The sequence below is a fragment of the Dermochelys coriacea genome, chromosome 10 (assembly GCF_009764565.3).
Source record: "Dermochelys coriacea isolate rDerCor1 chromosome 10, rDerCor1.pri.v4, whole genome shotgun sequence".
Taxonomy (NCBI): Eukaryota; Metazoa; Chordata; order Testudines; family Dermochelyidae; genus Dermochelys; species Dermochelys coriacea.
This window is the reverse complement of record NC_050077.1, coordinates 9,271,327-9,292,111: the sequence shown is the minus strand read 5'-3', so window position 1 is coordinate 9,292,111 and position 20,785 is coordinate 9,271,327. Positions and strand designations below refer to the sequence as shown.

Below are 20,785 nucleotides of genomic sequence, written 5' to 3'. Positions count from 1 at the left end.
GGGGTCAGGACCCCTCAGGGGGTCATGAGATTATTGCATGGGGGGGTCGTAAGCTGCCAGCCTCCACCCCAAGCCCTGCTTTACCTCCAGCATTTATAATGGTGTTAAATATATAATATTTATATAAATATAATATATTTTTCCATCCCCTTTTCCCTAGGGGGGTGTCTCACTAAGAGGCTTGCTATGTGAAAGGGGTCACCAGTACAAAAGTTTGAGAACCCCTGGGCTAGAGTGTGTCTACACACACTCATGTGCACATGCAGTGCTTTTAAAGGACTACTTTACATGATCAGTCCTGCTTCACACAGCAATGAGAGAATGGAAGCCATTTTATATCCCATTCTCGTTTTCCTTTTAGGCTTTTGGAACACATCAAGCTTTTACAGGAGGCTTGAATGTTTTGCCGACTAACTTTCACAGTTTTTAACCACTCTGACAAACCTGGTACGAGAATTATGGTTGGTCTCCGCTTTCTACCAGCTGTCGCCTATAATTATCCTCAAACCAACCAGCTTCTCATGGACATTGATGTAGCAATGAAAAGCACGGAAGTGAAAGCCAGAGTGCACAAAAATTTATTTACAAAAAATTCAAATTACAATATTATACAGGGACTTTTTACACACAGAATTAGAACAGTTTTCTACCAGAGGGTAAAGAAAAATATTTTTTTTTTTTAATAAACCACCTATTCATTTTCAGCTATTGCTATACAAAGTTGCAGAACACGCACAATTTGTCTTTACAAGGTTGGTTTTTTTTTTTTGTTTGTTTTTTTTTTAATATAACGTTTTGCTAAGTGCAAATACCAAATTTCTCTCTCCACCTTTAAGGCAAGTAAAATGGGACACTGCAATTAATCATAAAAAGTACCAGTCATAACATCAATATGGGCCCACAAGACACACCTCCCATCTCCCTTTGAAGAACACTGAGGTTTTAAAGGGGGCAAAGGATATATCTATACTGTTTAAAAAAAAAAAAAAGCCTGCAGCAGCAAGTTTCACAGCTCAGCTTGGGCTCTCTGGGGCTCAAAACAGCAGCGTAGATGTTCAGACACAGGCTGGAGCCTGGGCTCAGAAACTCAGTAAGGGAGGACGGTCTCAGATCCTGGTCTCCAGCCCATGCCTGAACAGTTACACTGCTATTCTGAACCCCGAGAGCCCATGTCAGTTGACCCAGGCTGTGAGACTCACTGTGGTGGGTCTTATTTTGCAGGGGAGATGTACCCATAAAAACACCAGGTAAGTCCAAAACATGGAATTTTCTGGTTTTAATTGTGCAGGAAATGGTTTGTTCTTTAAGCGGTGAAACATCCCCATTAACCCAACTGTTCCTAGAAAACAATGGAGGGCTCTAAAATCGCCAATTAGGATGACAGGGAAGGAGAAGGAGAGGCCCCACATTTCTCTGCAGGGAAATTCCTAGTCCAGAGCTTTCTCTGTGACAGGAGCCCCACCACAGAACCAGAAAGGACCAAAAGGTGAAATGCAGGGGCGATGCTGGGTGAAGAGCTGATCTGATCTCTCTGGACTGCCTGTAGCCGCCCACAGGACTTGATGTTGGTTTCATACAATGGGCCATGATTTCTCTCCTCACAGACACAAAATGGGCCTTCATCATTTTGACGGGAGAAAGAATTCTCTCCTTCCCTTAGCAGGGCTGCGCTAGGACCGCCAATGGAGAGAGACATCAGGCATCCACATGCTTCAGGAACATCTCAGCGAAGACTCCTCATCACCACAACGTCCCCAAACACTACCTAGGGGGAATCCTGCCTCCCTTTGACATGAAGATGGGAAAGTCAGGAGCTTGCCGTGCACCATCAAATCCAGAGGGTACAAAGTTTGCTCATGTAGTGGGAACCAGTGCTTACCGTTAACACAGAAAACTAAAAACTGGTCAAGTACAGACACTAGACCTCCCTTGGCTACTTTGCCAAGTGCCTCTCTTCCCATTTCCAGCCTTTCCCTGCACAGGCTTTTATATATATATATAGGTATTTTAAAAACACACAAAAGCCAGGAGTTTGAGCCAGGCCATTATTTTTGTTAATGGTCTATATCTAGGGTTTCAATATAGCTGTGTGCAAGTGGCCACACCACTTCTATTTTTGCATGGTGATAGACATTTGCTATACTATTGGTCAAGCACTGAGGCTGAAATTCGCTTGAGTGATTGGTACAGTACAGTAGAATCCAAACGCTCATGCTGTCCAAGCAGTTTTGCTGAACTCAGACTGACACAAGGGAACTAAAAAAATAGTCGTAACTACCGTATAAAATTGAATCTTTCTACCCAAATTGGTGAGACACCATAAAATTAAACCTAACAAAAATTACAGAGAGTTGGTACCACCACCCACTTCAAAGATATGGCTCAGTTGTCAGTGGTGGGTCTGGTTGTTTCCAGCTCTTTATTGTGGTGATAGACGTTCACTACAGGAGTCTATTGTAGATATGGAGAGAGACACACACATATGGCCAAAGATTCATAACCTCAAATTTTTAACTGGAGAGTGCTTCCAGCTATGAAACTATCCCCGAATAGTCTCTTCTACTGTAACGGCACATGCAGGAATGAGGGGAAGCTTAGGGAAAAGCAATTTATATTTAATTGGATTTGAAAGAACAGTAATTGTGCTTGATAAGCAGAGTATTCGAGAGTCCCTGTGCAACACACTTGAAGAATGAAGGACACAGACTCCCCAAAGGCACTGGGTATTAGAATTAGTACCTGCTTCATCTGAGGCTTTCAAAGAACAATTGCTTTATTTAGGAAGTATGTGAATGGTGGCGAGAAAGCAGCAGACTCACTCCAACGGGCCAGGTTTGTTTTGGATGAAGGCCACTGTCATGGTTTGGAAAGCCAGCTGTGATCAAGATTTCCCATGCTCCCATTCCTCAAATACTCCTATTAGCTGTACCAGCCCCACCGCCAGCATGCTAAGGTGACCACCAGCTTCCTGCCAGCGGAAGTACTTTCTTTAGACCGCCTTTAGGATGTCAGCTGAAGCCAGTTCCTAAGCCAACAAGCTGTTTCAGCTATGATGCCCTCCCCTCCCACAATGAGATTCCAGATAAACTTCTTATCAGACTGATGAGGTCCATGAGATGAGCATTCTGCAAAGGCAGCAGCCCTTAGTCAGGAGATGCTCCATGCTGCTTAGAGATGTAGCTGTTAGAAATACATGTCTGAAGCATCATACAGGAGACACCGACGGGGCTCTCCTGTACCCATGCGCATGCTGCTTTGTTTCTATTACTTTTTTTAAAAACAACCCTCCCAAAGGACTTGGCCCCTTTTTTCTTTACAATTTGTAAAACCAGTAACAGGTGGTCAGGGATTTTCTGCTCATGTCTTTCAGGATAAAACGAAGGACCAGCTGACAAAGGTAAAATTCACCCCACCCTGGCACTCTTGGATGCCTGATTGAACTACTTTCTTAAGACCCAACATCATGCCTCTAGTCTCTCAGCTGAGCAAGGAAAACAAGAAAAGACTCCTGCTGAAATACATTAGCCTTATTTCTTAATTGGCTAGACGGGTCACAGTATAGCATGCGGAGCACCACCTCTGGAGCAAGAGCCGAAGTGGATTGGCAGCCCGGGACACTACTCCTCGATTCAATTAGACAAGACACAAAGCTAAGCTCCATCTCCAGTGTGGGCACTGACCAGCTAGAGGGACGGCAGGAGCTCCGCTCTGTGCATGAGGGATGGCACGTTCTTGAAGCAGGGTATGAAGCGGTAGGACTCGCTCTGCATACACAGCTGCCGCCACACGGAGAGGAAGGCATGTGGCGGAACCCTTTCAACCGAACTACTGAGAAACTGCAAAAGTGGCTAGGAAGTGTGCACATCCAATCTGCCCTCCAGCCCCGTCCCAAACACAGTGTGTCAACATGGCTGCCCATGGCTACTGAGGGGATCATTCAGTATAAGGTGCAGATTTAAACCTGAATAAAAACCAGCTGAGCAGCATTCGGTAAGCCACTACATCCCTTAGACTATTTTTTAAATCAAAAAGTCTTAGCAGCAATGTTAACAAATAGTTAACAGTGTGGTGAACAACTCTACATTGGCAACAGCACTCGACAACCTGAAACAAACAGTTAACAGGGCATCTCTCAGCCTATACATAACATCTGGGAGTGGAGAAATTGTATCAGCTCTAAAAAGGATGAAAACATCCAACGTGCAAGGTCCTCCTGGAGACTATCCCACTACTGATAGCAATGTCCTCACAGCCCAGCCAGGGATTGCTCGCTGCCATATTCCTTTTGAGAGTACACCCTGCCCATGACAGCACAGCCAGCCACTCTCGTTTGCCCTCCTCCTGGTGCCTCCTGCAGCTGCCAATCACAGACTTCACAGCGCCCTGGTTCACTGCCTGCTCAATGCCCAAGGAGACGCTGCTTGCAGAGGGGGCAAATCGGACAGATTAGTGAGGCAAGGCAGACACCTGCAAAGAAATCTTGGGTGTTAACTTCCAGGGAGGAAAATCAAAAGAGGGGAGATTAATTCAATCTGATTCCTAACAGCAACCACAAGAAATACCAAACAGTTTGGGGGACAACTGTGTGATGAAGTGGTTGTGGTTTGTTTTTTTTTTTTTTTAAACTAGACAATCACAGTTGTGGAAGGATATTCTGATCTTCCACCCATTTTTTTTTTTTTTAAAAAAAGCTCTGTTCCTATCAGTCACTACAGCAAGGGTGTGGGGCGAAGGCTTGTGCCTGCAAAGCTGCAGCTCTAGCATAAAACGTACCCATTTGACACAGGCAGCTTCAAACCTTCCACCCCATCCCTCTATTCTACCACATCCCTCACTTGGCTTATTCACATGCAGTCCGCAGCCAAACCACAATACTGCCCTAGAGTCCAACACTGCTCCCAGTTCAAGCCAGCCAGAGCGTGCTCCTCAACTCAGGTCACAGGTAAAGCAGGAGTGAGCCCGACTGCCTGAAGGAGTTTGCCACACTGTTTCTTAAAGGAAAACTGGTCCTCCTAAGCATCCCTTTTGCTAAGCTCAGCAGTATTACAGTTTGAAGTTGATTAAACTGATTTTTTCAGAAGTTTATTAAATGTGTCGAAAGTGATATTTGGCTGCTTAGAGTACGTATGCCTACATTGGAACTGGAGGTGTAATTTCCAGCTCCGTTAGACATACCCGCATCACCTCTGATTGAGGTGCTGTAGCTGCGGTGGCATGAGCAGCAGGATGGGCGAGCTGCTCTGAGACTCTAGATATGTGCTCGGGCAGCTCGCCCAGCCCATTGCTCATGCTGCTGTGGCTACATTGCTATTTTTAAGCACACTAGCTTCATCAAGCTAGAGGAGGTACGTCTACACCAACTGGAAAATACGCCTCCAGATCCAGAGCGGCGGTACCCTAACAATGACAGCACCTCTGCAAATCAGTTTCCAGCCCATTTTGAAGTGCTTTAAACATGCATGGAAAGCCGTGGGCCCAGGTTTTCAGAGCTGGATGTGTGCACAGTGTATGTATACAGTTACCAGGATTGCATGCCCAACAGCACTAAATGTACACAATCAGTTACTGCACCCGGGGGCATGAAGTTTAGTCCCTATGCAACTCTGAATCTGGGCCTTCATGTTTATCTTCTGAACAATTTGTATGTTTCTACCAACTGTTACAACCAAGATTTTCATAAATGATTAGTGATTGTGTGTGCCCAACTTGAGACACTGAAAAGGACCCTGTGTTTCATGCAGTATTGGCCACTCATCCTTTGAAAAATCATGCCCCCTTTAAGGTCTCAGGTTAGGCACTCCAAATCAAGCATCACTTCTGAAAATTGTGGCCTTACAATATTAAGCCAGGTTGCAAAGTGGTTTGTAGCCTCTTTCTTTGAGCTGCTATGCTGTGGCATGAGTGGTACTTCGCAGTAAGATGGCTTCTGCATCCTAGCACTGGACTCTCACAATGACAGGAGCTTCCGGGCTAAGCAAAATGGTTGTAGCTTTGCTTGTACAGACTCTTGTCTGTCAGGGCAATCGGAGGTTACAGTAAAAACTTGGGACTATTCTCCGAGGGATAATCAGTCCTGATGCTCAGATTCACCCCTTCTCCCCAGTATTATTCAGGCGTGAAGGAAGACAGCTGAATCTTATTACCAGCATCTGAATAATTTCAAGCTGCCCCACATCACCTTCCCTTCCAGCTAGCCTTTGCATTAAGTAGAGGGTTGCTGCTTTTGCAGACAGGAAGGTAAGTTTTTGGCACAAGGGGTGGGCCGAATGGCTACATCCCCATATAGCGTCACTTCCCTTTCAATGGTGGACTGAACAGCCTTTGTGAAACAGAAAGACCCTCAGAGATCCCCTGGCCTGAACCATGCACCCTCTTAAGGCTGGGCAGTACTGTTAGAAGATTCAAGAGAACCAAATGTTGAACTACGAAGATTTAAACACCATAGAAGCCTTAAATACTGTGCGTGGGGGGGGGGGAATCTAGATCTGTACCTCTTGCAGCAGGCTGAAATAATGGGGGACAAAGGGGAGGGTGGTGATGGGGCCAGGGTGGCTTCTCCTTGCAGACTCCATTACTAGTGTTGTTTGAACTGGATCAGAACCGATGCCGAGGCTGTGGACCAAAGTGCATAGGCAAGTTGTGCTCCAGCTGAACATTGATCTGGGGGAAATCGTAGTTCACCCGCATGTTAGGCAGTGGGGGCACGTATGGGGCAGGGATGGGTCCGATGTTCAGGGGTATGTTGTTGTATAGTGGGCGGACAGGAGGCAGAGGGAAGGGTGGATGCACGAAGGGATAAGGGGGCATTCGGGGCTGATGGAGGTTCTGAGGGACTGGTCTTGGGATGACTTCAACTCTCTGGATTTTCTCCACAGGCTTTTCCACAGGAGGGCCGATCCTCTTGAAACTGCTTTCTGCAAAGAAATTAATAACAGAACTTTAGAAACACCCCAGGCCGGAGCAGAAACTCCCTCCTCTGTGCACAAGGAGGTTCTTCAGTTCCAGCTGTGGGAACATGTGCTGTTCGTGTACGGAGCACCTAGGAGCTCTAGCAAGAAGCAGGCATGGTGCGGACAGGTGCAGCTCTACCACTGCGTTTGGATCCTTGGCTTGCAGCACTTCTGTCCTTCTAGCACTGAGGTTATGGGCAGAGGCTTCCAGCTCTGTCAATTCTGATGGTAGCAGGGAGTAACCCCTGGCTCTAGAAAGAACGGTTACAGACCTACAGTAACTGTGATTCTCCAAGATTTAGTCAGCATTGATCCCACTGTTGGCGCCCATGTGCCATGTGAGAATGGACGTTTGAGTAGCAGTCTCCGTCAGGGCTGGGCATGCATCCATGGCCTCTTCACCAGGGCATAAAGGGTAGAGTGGCCACAGCCCTAACTCAGCTAGCACTGGCTTTGAACTGCAAGGGCTCAGAGGACTCTGAATAGCGGGGATGGAGGATGCGATTTCCTGCAATATCTTAGGGAGATCTTACAGTATTAAGTTTATGTATCATTGTGGGCCAGGGATGGTATGCAATTCCATGGGGGAGGGTGAGCACAGCTCCTCCATGAGCTAAGACCAGTGGGGGGTGATTATGCAAATTCACTTAGGTTGTACCACCACCAGAGATATGCCACCACCTGGAGAGGTTCGCATATACTAGTTCAAATTGGATTCTCCAGAGACCAACAGAGAAAAAACTTCTTAATAAACTGCTTGAGTTTAAACTGACTCAGGGCCTGTTTTCTGATCCAGCAAAGGGGCAGGACCTTCTGTTTAAGGGGGCTTTCCAATCTTTCCTGTAAAAGGTCGGAAGGCCTTTGGTCTATTGAGGTCCCATAAGACTGATGGGTGAGCTTTTGATAGGTGTAAGAACTTTGTTTCTAATATGTTTTACCTGAAGTGCTTTCAATTTAAGAATAAATGTTCTTGCTTATAAAATACGACATGGTAACTCATGATGGCAAGCAACTACGCTGTTCATAAGCCTTCCAAGAGAAAGCAAAGTGCGAATGCTGGCCTGTTTAGGTGGTCTGGCTTCCTGGGGATATTACAGCAAGGCAGAGAACAGTGAAACACCTTGGCCAGGAGGGAGAGAGCCACAGGTGTTTGCCGAGAAAGGTGATGGCTGAGGAGCCAGAGAGGGTCTTGGTAGACCAAGAGAGGACAACACAGGGGCAATTCCCCTGAACTATGACACACGGATCCACACTGACAAAACCTTGAAGAACTACAGTTAAGAGAGGGAATTAACCATTCTCTCTCCTTTGAGTACCTGTCAGTGTGGATCCCACTGTAGGTGACTGGGCAAGCAGTATCCTCACTGGATGGTGGGAGTGAGGAGTATCAGCTGAATCACCCTGCCAGACTTGGCATCTGCCCTGGCAGCCATGTGCAGGGCACAACATTTCACAGAAAGCTCAGTGGGGTACTCCATGTAGGAGCCTTGCAGATCTCAGATTACCACTTTCTGGAACAGGAGACAAGTGCTGCCTGTGCCCTGGTGGAGTGCACTTTGATGTTTGGAGGGAGAAGCACCAGCTGATAGTAGGTGGAAATGCACTGTTATGCATAAGGAGATTCTCTGGGATAAGATGGGTTGGCCATTGGATAAGTCAGAACCAGCTACAAAGGAGCGGGAAGACAGCCTTGGTCCTATGAAAGACTGGCAAAGTAACAAACTGGTTCAAGTGAAAAACCGAGAATATCCTGTCACTACAGAAGAATGTTTAATGTGGTCTTGTCAGGAGAACTTGAAGTTCACTGATTCTGAACTGAGTAAATGACCACCAGAAAGACCATCCTCGTCCAAGTACGGGTAGCTGCAGATTCCCTGGCTCGATAAATGTGCTGTCACTACTGGCAGGCATTTTGTGAATACACTTTGTTGTGCAGAGTCCGAAGGGTAGATCCCTATATGGATAATGATTGGGCCCACCGAGAATCTGAGGTATTTCCTGTGGGCCAGATGGGTTGCTATGTGGATGTATCCATCCTGCACATTGGGAGCCACGAGTCAGTCTGGAACTTGGAGAGACTGAATGATGGCGGTAAGCCTTAGTATCCTGAACCCGAGAGACTGTAGATGTATTTGTGGAGTCTCCTCAGGTTTAGGATAGGACAGAGTTGTCTTCTTAATCCCCTTCCTTCATAATCAGGAAAGGAGTAAAAGCCTCTTCCCCTGAATTCTTTTGGAACCTCCTCTGTGGGCTCCTAGATGAAGCAATGAGGCCACTTTTGATAGCACAAGGCTCTGGTGAGAAGGGGCAGAGAGACAAGGAAGGGGCAGCCTTGGGCAATGGCTCTCTGACACCCAGTGCTGGGGCTAGCCAATTGGGCCCTAAGCAGGAATATGCCCCCCCCCACACATACTAATTATTAATAAGGGTTCGCCTTGAGCTGCTCAGGATTGTGGATGTGTCTCAAGAGGCTTTATGTTGTCTATTCTTATCCGAGGATACCAAGCTCTGCCTGGAGTCTCTTCCTGCAAGTTCAAACCAAGTCCCTGTCGGTGCCGGACTTCAGTGTCAGAGGTGTTGATGGCTGTTTGATGCTGTCGTCTGTTTTGGGTGCAGGAGGCAACTGTGTTGGTTCCTCTCTTGATGTCATCTTCTCTGCGCCAGTCTTGGGCATAGCCTGTCTGCTGCGTGATTCTGGCTTGTCTCTCTGATCCTGCTAGTGGACAAGTCTCTCCCGGGTCTGAAGAGACCTGGATTGTTCCAGAAGCTGGAGTGTGAGCCATGCAGCTCACACACCCTCAAGGAAAGTGACAGGCACAGGGAGCATCTGCTGGGTATGGGACTCTAGACAGAAGGTATGCTCACCATGTCTATCTTTTAAAGGGATCCAGTAGTTTGCAAACTGTGGGTGGTGACCCCAAAGTGTGTCACGACCCCGTTTTAATGGGATCACCAGGGCTGGCATTAGACTTGCTGGGGCCTGGGTCTGAAGCCAGAAGTCTGAGCCCCACCACCCAGGGCTGAAGCTCTCAAGCTTTGGCTTTGCCACCCCGGGGGGGCAGGGCACCCCTTCGTCTGGGGTGGAGGGGCTCATCTTCGGTCCCCCTTCCCAGGGTCATGTAGCAGTATTTTTTTTTTTTTTGGGTCAGAAGTGGGTTGCAGTGAAATGAAGTTTGAGAAACCCTGGATTAGTCCATCATAGGATGGGCAGGACTTGAATCCTACAATTTTGAGTTTGCCATGCTAAGGAGCCCTGTGGGAGATGTGTGGGTGTAGAGAGGGTCAAGCCATCAATATGTGATCCAGACACGTCGATAGGATTACAGCGGATGAAGATGATAATAAAAGTTCTGAATAGTTCAGGTTTACAGAACATTTAGTCAAAGCTATCAACTAGCAGATCAGGCACTTGCCAGGCTCTGTCTCACTGCCAAGGGCTGTAAGAGGGAAATGGGAGATGGGTAGTGCCCACCCCGCCCTGTATGCCCTCATATGGGAACAAGAGGAGGCACAAGGAACGCACATGTGCAGCCCTGCTGACACTGCTCCTCAAATTTCTGGTCTTGCCTGCATGAGGCACATGCAACCCTAAAGTGGGATTGACAGACAGATACTCCGCGAAGAACACTGATTTTTAATTACATCCTTTGCTGGATAACTTTCAGAGAACCGCTCTGGTTTTCAGAGGTGCTGAGTGGCACTGGCACGTCTAGCAGAGCTTTGCAGGGAAGAGCATGGCGTATCAGCATTACACTAGTTTTGAATCTGTAGCTGTCAGATACCTAAGGAGTTTTCTGCTCTTCCAGAATCCCCTCCCAGCTGCACTCATAGAATATCTAAATACACGGGACTGTGGACTCCTCTCCCCTTCCAGACCACACCTGTATGGATAAACTCCTGCTTGGCTCCAGTGCAGGGAATCCCTCACCCCACAGAACTGTCCAGGCCCTGCATATTTTAGGTTTGGACAATGAGGAGTACAAGGGGAGGCCCTAGTTGGGAGACACTCGTTTTGTGGCTTTCCCTCAATTTGGTTCCTGATTCATCTTCATTTAGGTCTTCTGAACTTCCTCCACGGCTTCCTGCCTTTGGTTTTCCTTTAATTTCGAAGACCAGAATCTGTCACAATTCAGATAATTCAGTTAAAAGACAACAGATTTTTGGACCGAGAACTCTGACTTTTCTCTCCCTCAGGGGGAGCTCTTGGAGTCGTGAGGAGCCTCCGTTTTCTCTCCCACACTGTCCAAGAACGGATGAGTGGCATAGTCTCCTGCCCTGAGTAGCCCACAAGCTGGAGCAACAGCAAGGCACAGGAATTTTCAACCAGTGTCATTTAGGCCTTTTCTGACCACCCCCCGGGATAACAGCTTCAGCTCTAGAAGACACCCCAGCAAAGATCCCTATGCCCTGTCCCTACTAGCATTCCCACCACTGGGCAAGGCTTTTCACCCTTGCATTGCCAGAAACGGCCTCCGGGGTCGTATATTGTCGCCATCCCCTTTTGGCTAAGGACCAGAAAACATTTCCTTTAGAAACAACTGAAAACTCCTTAAGCTAAAGTGGTCACTTGCGAGACAAAGTACACCCTTCTGAGGCAATCCCAATATCTACAAGATAAGAGGACCAGAAAACAAACTAGTTCCTGCCTGGCAGATCAGAGCCATTACCTACTATGGACACAGCTAGGGCAGTTAGAAGTTTTTGTAGAATATGAAACCAACAAACTTCTGTAGCAATACTCCAAATGAGATTTATTGGAGTGTTGTTATTACAAGGCCATTTGCAAAGAGCATGGCCTTTGAAGATGCAACTAGGGACCAGAGACTCACCAGCCGCTTAGAAGTGCTTGCTCTCTCCTAGTGCCTCTACAATCCACCCTGGATCCTCAGTTTTGTATGAGGGCAATTACATGACCTACCTCCATTTTTCTTCTTTTGCTCCTCTTCAGCCTCCTTCTGAATCTCCTGGATTATCTTCTCATCATCTTCCTAAATTACAAGGAAATAAACAAACGAATAGGTTAATAAACCAGTTACTGCTGCAAACAGATCTCTGCATTCTGACCAGGGCTAATGCAGTTTTGTGTGAGAGTGTTAAAAGTGAAACTGGCAGAGTGGTCCTCTTGCGACCACTCTACATTTTGTCAGAACAGCATCATCAACAATAGCACTACTGCAGTACAGATTCTGTACAGAATCCAAGCCTATTCCACAGAGAATAATTAAGAGCCATCTGATTGCTTTTCAGCTGGATCAGTGTTAAAATTCACTAGCTTGACAAACCAGAGTGTAGCAGCGAAACTCTCTCCCCCATCCATCGGAAGAGTTGTTGGAGTGCTATTAATCTTTTAAAATGGCAATAGTCTATTAAATATTTACACTACCTCAACAGCTCTAGAGTGGTGGGCCCAACAACTGGATTAACACAACTTAAATCCTGGCTCTAGTAGCTGAATGCTGCACTAATGAGTCATTTAGATCTTATCTTGGATTCTGAGGACATGAATTCTAGCGTGTTTTTTTAAAGCCATCTAGAAGTTACAGTGTTCAGTTATATTATATAAAGAGATTTGCAGTATTGTTGTAACTGGGCTGGTTCCAGGATATGAGAGACACAAGATGGTCTGAAGAAGCACTCTGTGTAGCTCAGAAGCGGGTCTCTTTCACCAACAGAAGTTGGTGCAATAAAAGAGATTACCTCACCCATCTTATCTCTCTGATATAAAAGGGTTTGTGAGATCAAACTCAGGTCTGAAAGATCCCTCCACATTCAGCCAGCATGTACACACTGGGTCCTCCAGTAACTTCTTCACTTCTTTTCCCTCCTCTTCAGCCTCCTCCTGAATCACTTGCATTGCCCCTCTGCACCTCCTGGATTTGCGATAGCCTTGTGAACCCTCTACATTCAGACAGTTGTGGTGGCTAATAGCTGGCATTTAGATAGACAGCCCTTCTCAAAACACTTTACAGAGGTCTGTATGAGTGGCCCTCGAGCGAGGTGAAGTGATGGGGGCCGTAAGTACCCAGATAGATGAGAAAAGTGCCTAAGTGAGGGGAACTGATTCTGGGTACTCAGATGATCCCAATCAAGTTGATATCATTAAATTTAATACAAATCATTCTAATTTTAGTGTGAAAGCCAGGAATCACTTTGTTTATTTTGATATCAACTATCCAGTTCTGCCTGCTCCATATCACTCTGAAAATGGCTTTTCCATTCCAGAACAGCAAGCAAGAACGGTCAAGGCAAATCAGATCATGTCATCAAAGGGCCAATGAGATGGCTTCCTATTTGTGCCTAACAAAAGAACATTTGGGATGTTTGGTTGTAGAACCTATGTTTGTATTTATGGCTGTGAGTCTCTTAACCATTCTTTGCAATGTTACATTGAGGTTACTTTCTGCCAGCCATTGGAGGCTACCGAGGTGAAACACTGATGCCCTGTCATTGTTTGAGAAGAGCAGGAAATAAGCATTCTGACCAGCACCTCTTTCCTCAGCAATAGTTTCTAAAACCTAAGGCATGGGAACTATTGCAGGACACAGAATATTTGCATTAGTCAGAAGCACTTGGGGGTCATTTGCGTAAGAAATAAAAGTTATGTTCTCTTCAACTGTTGGAGAGTGCAGTTGGATATATGGGGAATTTAAACAGTACATGGCTCACAATATGCATGGCTCTAGTTAATTCTATCCATCTTATTTCCATTACTGCAAAACCCATACATTTCTTCTTGCAATTTTTTAATGTGGAAAATATCTTGTATTTTGGTAAGTTCTCTGGGACACTCTTGTGAAAGATGTTATGAGTGTGCACATACAAAAGTGATTGCAAGTTTTGTCAGCTTCCTGATTCAGAGCTAGTCCTCCAGTACATGTCTAGCAACAATGGTGGCTAAGCTTTTTCAGGGTGTGTTCATGGGGGGGAGGCAAGATATCCTAATTGTCTCTGGGAAACCTTATCCTAATCAGCTTGATGGCTTTCTTCAGGATTCCTTTCCTGTCTTTGATTATTCTTCTGAGTCAGTGGTTAAATGCAAGTCTTTCCTAAACACTTTTTCATGGATTGTTAATGATAGTCTACATATTGCCATGAAAGTGCTGAAGCACATCTATTTTATGGAATAAGCTTACCATAAATCATGCACAAGCTTTTAATTACCCTTTGAGTCTGAACTACAGATTCCAGATTGCTATTTTCCCTTACTGGGAGAGTCACATAACACAGTGTATAGTTAGGAATAGGCAAACAGAGTTCAGAGGCATATCCAGTGTTGAGTTTTTATCTTCATCTCTGGCCTAGAATTCTCAAGCTATCAGTATTTTCCATTTTCAGCTGGGTTAAAATACTATTGAAATAGCAGTTTCACCCCCCAGTATTTCCACTTCTTGGAACAGCTGCAACTGACAATCTGTATATAAGGAACAGGTCACTACTCCTGCTAACCTTACCCTGACCTCCTCCCCCACAAAGAGGGTATAGCCTGCAGCTTGTTTTATCCTAAGCAACACACCCACCCCTAACAACATGCAATTGATAGGCCCTAGCCAGGAGCCATTCTTCTGCATACCAGCTCTCTCATAAGAGTTTGGGGATAAACCCATGGAATGCTCCCCCTGGAATAGCTTGCTCCTGCCATGTACGTCAGGGGTTCTCAACCTTTTTCTCTCTGAAGCCCCCCTCAACATGCTATAAAAACTCCAGGGCCCAGCAGGTGTGTGTGTGTGTGCGGGGGGGCTTGGGCATAGGCATAGTTTGACTTCCATTGAGGCGGTGGGGGGTGGGGGCAGGCAGGGGCCAGTGGGGCTCAAGCCACCTCTGCATGGTTGGGTCCAGGGAGGGAACACTACCTCCACCCCCTGACTCACCTCAGCAGGCCACCCAGCCAGTCTGAGTTTGGAAAGGGGGGAGGGGGGGACAGGGAGCAACCAAAAATTATAACTCAAAGGTGGGGCACTTAGCTCAAAAAGTTTGAAAACAGCTTAGGGTGCAGGGAGGGGATAGCTAGAGGCTGTGTGCAGGCAGGACGGGTAGCTCAAGGTGTAGGGAAGGGATAGCTGGGGCTGTATGCACATGGGGTGGCTGTGGGTTGAGGGAGGGGGTGGTGAGGGGCTGTGCGCGGGCAGGGGGTAGCTCAGGGTGCAGGGATGGGGTGGCGAGGGACGGTGTGTGGGCAGGAGGATAAGTGGGGCTGTGTGCAGGCAGGGAGGTAGCTCAGGGTGCAGGGAGAGGAGTATTAGGGGCTGTGTGCTGGCAGGGCTCCCCTGCAGGTCCCTGTTCCCAGAGTGGTTGCCAGCCATGAAGCCAGGTCCCCCCACCCAGGCAGCTCTTACTAGCTGCCTCTGTGGGAGCAAAGGGGGCTGGGAGCTGAAGGAGAAGCTTCAACCCAAGGCACCAGCAGGAGATGAGGGAATGCTGCTGCTGACTGCTCCATGGCACCAGCCAGAGAGCAGTTGCCCCACACTGCCCGGCTCCGGCCTCCTACCTCCGACCTGGCTGGGGAGAGGAGATGGGGCTGCCCCAGGGACTGCCATGCTCTTGTGCAGCAGTTTGGCGGGGGAGAGGAGAGAAGGGCGCCAATGCCCTCCATGTTCCCAACTCTTCCCATGGACTCAGGGTTTCTGCCTCACAGGGGGTGCTGGGGATCGGGGCTTCTGCCCCATGCCTCCCAGCTTCAACCCTGCGGTGGGTGCCGGGGATCTCTAGGTTTCAATCACAGGGCCCTGCAGCTCTCTTGAAAGGGCTCACAGACCCCTGGTTGAGAACCGCTGATGTACATGATGCGATTTTACCACCACTCAGCAAGAAAAGATTCATCTTTAGGAGATTCCTACCTCCTGAGCAAAGAGAAAGCTTTTTGCATCACTCAGTGACAATCCCAAAGCCCTGCTGACTTGTATAATTTCTGTGTACATTGTGAATTCTGCAGACACACTTGTCACAGTAGCTCAATTCCATGGATGACGTCTGAAGCGGATACATCAACAGATACATAATCTCGCACACAATCCCCAGGGTCCCACAACAGCTCTCTCTACAACCCACTTCCTCAGGAGCCAGAGAGAAAACATAGGCCTTACAGCACACCCTTGAGACTAAAACTCTGACGGTTACAGGCCAAGGGGAAGAAGCGAGTTCCAGAGGCTTGAGGCCCTAATGAAGAACACTCTGCCAGCCACACACACACTTATATTAAAGGGGCTGTGGCAGCATAGCAAGGGAAAGATGGAATCTCTTAGGTAGGTAGACCCCAATTAGGGTTTTATAGATCAAAGTAACATCTGAAGATCAATGCAGAAACCCAAAGGCAGTCAAGTGCAGGGCATAGAGCACAGGTTTAATATGCTCCCAGAAAAAGACACTGCTTAACAAGTTAGCTGCTGAATTCTGAAGCAGTCAGGCAACAATGAAGCAGTCTACTTTTCCATTGTGAAATCTAATTTTCAGGAATATTTATAATTAATTCCACATTTTGTGCACTGCAAAGCCACAGCCTAGAACCATTTTCCATCCATCTTCTAGAAAAGGGATATCTACTAATGTAAGCGTACAAAAAAATGCCAATAAAATACACTTTCCCACTTAAAATCAAACCCTGCATTAAAACTTTGGCAAGTGCTTAATAGGGTTTAATTACTATCAGTATTTAAGAAAAATGCATACCAGCTGGAACACTGAGGCACAAAAACTGATGCAATGTGTGAGCAATAAAAGAGACTTTAGGACATTCTTGTGGACGAAAAGTTAACACCAAAAGCGCTGACTGTTATATGTGCACAGTTACAGGTCAGAATTAAAATCTGACAAAACAATTCTTACTCCAGAAATCTTAGTGCTGTAAATGACCCCCACTTATAACAGGAATGCTTTCACGTGTTACTGCTATGCCCGTAAAACAAAAGCTATTCCATGATCCCCTGATAATCAAAAGAATAAAGACTAAAGACTGTAGTAACTTAAACTCATCTGTTGGCAAAGCTATTCCCACCGCCCCAACTCCTACATCCCAAAAAACCCAACAACAGTTTTCACAAGTGCTTCACCTGCAGCTGTTCTTTGCTCTGAAAAGACTTCCGATGCAGCTTCAGGTGTGATGTTCCAGCATGGTTTACTGATTCCCTTCTGCAATGGAGATACTTCCTTTGGGCATTTATTGACCAAAGATCTATTGTTGTTACTGGGACAGCAGGCATTCAATAGATTTCCCCCCTTTTCCCATTTATAGATTATACACAGATTTATCAGTCCTCTTTAGTTCTTAAAAGGAGTGATATAAATACTAGTAAGTTACGCAGCACAACACGGGGTTGGAAATTTAGCCATTCTGCTTGTACTTGAACTTCAGCACTTCATGGAAACAGCAAACAGAAGCTACACTGACTGGCACTCAGAACGAGTATTGATAGAAGCTGTGCATGAAGCAAGCAGTAACAATTCAGGTCCCAGTACTTGTCTATTAAAAAAGGCGGCCACATGAAAAATGTTGAGCACTAAACTTGCCATAGGAGGTTACAATCCTGGATGAGCTTACCTTTGTGCTCACCAGGCTGCTGTGATAGATCCAAACCTTGGATCCCCCATGATCCCCCATAAAGCAGAAGCACTGTCTCTAGGCCTCTAAGCACACTCTCAGGGTACAGAACCTCTATCTAGAACTCCTTCCTGGGAAACTGGACTCCACAGTCCAATTGCCTAGGCCCTGAATGGCTGGGCATCCCAAACCTCTCCAGTAGCAACAGCATGCTCCCCAGGGCTAGACCCTCTGAATTACTATTTCATCCTTCAGAGACTATGTGACAGTTAAAGAAATGGATGCACAGACTTTGCAAAGAAATTTCTCAATCAAACACTCTACATAGACTAAGCACATGAGATGCATACATCTATGGAAGAATAAAAAATATGCATTGCAATCTCTCCCTTCAGTGTCCTCACTGCTCAGAAAGCCCTGTGTGTGTGTTCATCAGTCCTTTCCGGGTTCAAGGACCTTCCACCCCCCTGCTCAGTCTTGCCTTCTTGTTTCCGTAATTGAGAGCATCTCCCTTTTATAAAAGTTCCAGTCCCTCCCTTGTCAGGTGACATCCCTCTCCAAGGAGCTTCAAATCCACTATCAGGTAATTTGTTGCTTTGTTACAGCCCACTTGAAGTCCACACTGGGAAAACTGGTGCCCCTTGGCTGCAGCCAACTGATTGTTTTAAGGTGCTTCCATTTGAATGCAAGACCATCCAGGTTAATGACTCCTGATTGTTCTCCTAGTGGGCAGAGGGAGACCCTGATAATATCTACTGGATAACGCAGTCCAACATGGAGGTTAAAAAAGACAAAAAGGAAGGCACGGTGCATTTTAGAATCAAAATGATGCTCATAAAACAAAACGGAGTTTGCAGAATGATGGAGAAATATCCAGACATACACTAATCTGTCACACAGGGCTTCTGTGAGGAGTAGGCAGTTTCTGAGCATAATTTTGCAGACATGAACAGACAATTTTCCACACTACAGACCTATGTGGAACTCACTGCAACAATAATTGAGAGCAACAATTTGGGGCATGAACACAGTACTGGACATTTGCATGGATAACAAGAACATCCAGAGTTCTAATTGGAAGGATTAAAAGAAAGAGTTCTAGAAAGGATATAAACTCCCCTGCTTCTGGGCATAAAGCAATCTCTAACTGAAGGGAATTAAGAAGAAATTCCTTCTGGGCAAGTCATTCCATAACTGCTTACTGCAGCATTTCTCGCATCTTTTCCTACAGCATCTGGTACTGGCCATTGTTTGATACAGGATACTGAACTATATGAACTGCTAATCCGATCTGGCAATTTTTGTGAGCCTATAATTGCTAGTGTTAAGTAGGTGAAGCCAAAAGATGAACCCAATGTTTCCAGACACGATAAAAAACTATTTACAATCAAGGACAAGGCACCCTCCCTTTCCCCAACAAAGTAACCAGAGGGTTAAGATTATGCACTCTTACTGTATTGGCAGAGTTTACCAGACTAGTAGGCAAGACCAGGGAAGAGGTTAGGAAGGACTAATACTTGGGTACCAACAAAACCATGTTACACGATGTGCTTCCAAGTAAAGCAGAAAGCACAATCTATATTGTTTATCAGTGTTATACATTCCAACAGATTTAATGAGAAAAAAAAATGAATCATCAGCCAATAATTCCAGTCTGTCTGTTCACCGGCTGCACAAATTCAAGCTAATCACACATCAAGTTGGTACCTGTCCCCTCTGGCTTGTTAAACAGTAGGAAATCTATGGTTCTCTTAGCCTCCTCTACAACACCAAGCAGGGTTCACACATTAAGATCACATAGGCACACCATCCATTTCTGTGATGATGGAAGTGGGAGGGACTTTGCTTATCTTGGTCCTTATATACAAGTCTCTTATATATGAAGTATAAGGAGGAGCCAAGTGAAAAGTGATTAGGCCCTGCAGCAATTCATTTACATCAATGACCGCAGACACCACATCACAAAGTTGCCCAAGACCTATTAAAATATTCTGCATTTTAAATGGCCACACAAGACTAAGGGCTTGTTTACACTGGCACTTTATCCTGTTGCAATTTTCTCGCTCAGAGATGTGAAAAAAACACCCCCATGAGCGCTGCAAGTTTCAGCGCTGTAAAGTGCCAGTGTAGACAGTGCACCAGCGCTGGGAGCCGCACACCTCGTGGAGGTGGTTTTTTTTTTTTGTTTTTTTTTTAAGAGCGCTGGGAGAGCTCTTCCCCAGCGCTCTGCCACGACTACACAAGCCATGTTAAAGAGCTTTAACGTTGCCAGTATAGACTAGCCCTTAGATCTGGCCCCGAATCCAATATGTGGGTATGCAAACAGTGTCTCACCAAGTGCTACCAGTCAAATGAAAGACGTGACACACAGTAGAAGCAAGAAGAGTGCTGGACTGTCAGTTGACCGGTTTTCTACTTTAAGGTGAGGTTCCAAAAACAAGGGAAGGCTCTGGTTACATCTTAGAGAAAGACCGCTCTTCCTTTCAGCTGCTTCCCCTTTGAGTTCAGAGGAATGCACAAAGCATTACGCCAAGCACGGAGGAAGAGGATGGCTTTGACTTAGCGCTCGTGGCAGATTCATGGAGAGATTAAATAAAGAGCTGGGTTCAGTTGCTAGGGAAAGCATCTCTTCATTGCAACAAATGGAAAGCAAATTCTGACAATGCTTTTAAGGAGGTGCATCTACTGCCTCAGCAGCACTGTGCATGCACACAGTGAAGCCAAAAACACCAGGGAAAAGAAACCGCAGTGTCAAAGGATAAAGGAAAGATTCACAAGTCACAGACAGAGGCTAAATCCCCACCGCAGCTCCCAAAATAGAATCTATTTTATGCTATCAATGAAGCTTTTCAAAATACTGTTTTATCTACAGGGTTTTTTGTACCGTCTTTAATTACCGAACGTCACTGAAAAATGTCTGCCAGCCTCATGAGAAAGGACAGACCCACTAATTGTTTCTGGGTGGAGTTTTTTTGCTTTAGAAAAATAACTCTGAATGGGTTTATCCACCAGGGCCTCCCTTTCTGGGGTTTTTAATGCTCTCTTTTTTCCATGTATGTGCGGCCACAGCCGTTATTAATAAACTTGAAATGATTTCATGAAAGAGACTGCCAAAGGATTACAGGGTTTGTTTCAAATCATTCCCAGATCAGCTGTGGAGAGCCTGAGGAGCACCAGGCGCAGACTATTTCTTGTGTGTTCCTTCACACAACAGGAAAGGGGGATAAAGGCAGTTCTGTGTCATAAATGGGACAGGGTAGACACAGTACTGCAGTAAGAGGGGGGTGCTGCTAGAGAACACATT

General features: G+C 46.1%; 1 protein-coding gene across 4 annotated transcripts in view; it reads right to left on the bottom strand.

The window, feature by feature from the left end:
- Positions 1-562: 562 nt before the first annotated feature.
- RNF216 (ring finger protein 216) overlaps positions 563-20,785 on the bottom strand; it is a 115,209-nt gene continuing 94,986 nt past the window's right edge. For 3 of the 4 annotated variants that reach the window (XM_038419432.2, XM_038419435.2, XM_038419431.2), the window contains exons 16-17: positions 11,869-11,938; positions 563-6,914 (exon numbers count right to left, since the gene is read on the bottom strand). In XM_038419432.2, coding sequence (XP_038275360.1) covers positions 6,595-6,914; positions 11,869-11,938 — 390 coding nt within the window. In that variant the 3' untranslated portion in view covers positions 563-6,594. Of the gene's footprint in view, positions 6,915-10,024; positions 11,070-11,868; positions 11,939-20,785 lie in introns of those variants that run through there. The other variant, XM_043493252.1, reaches the window with a different exon arrangement.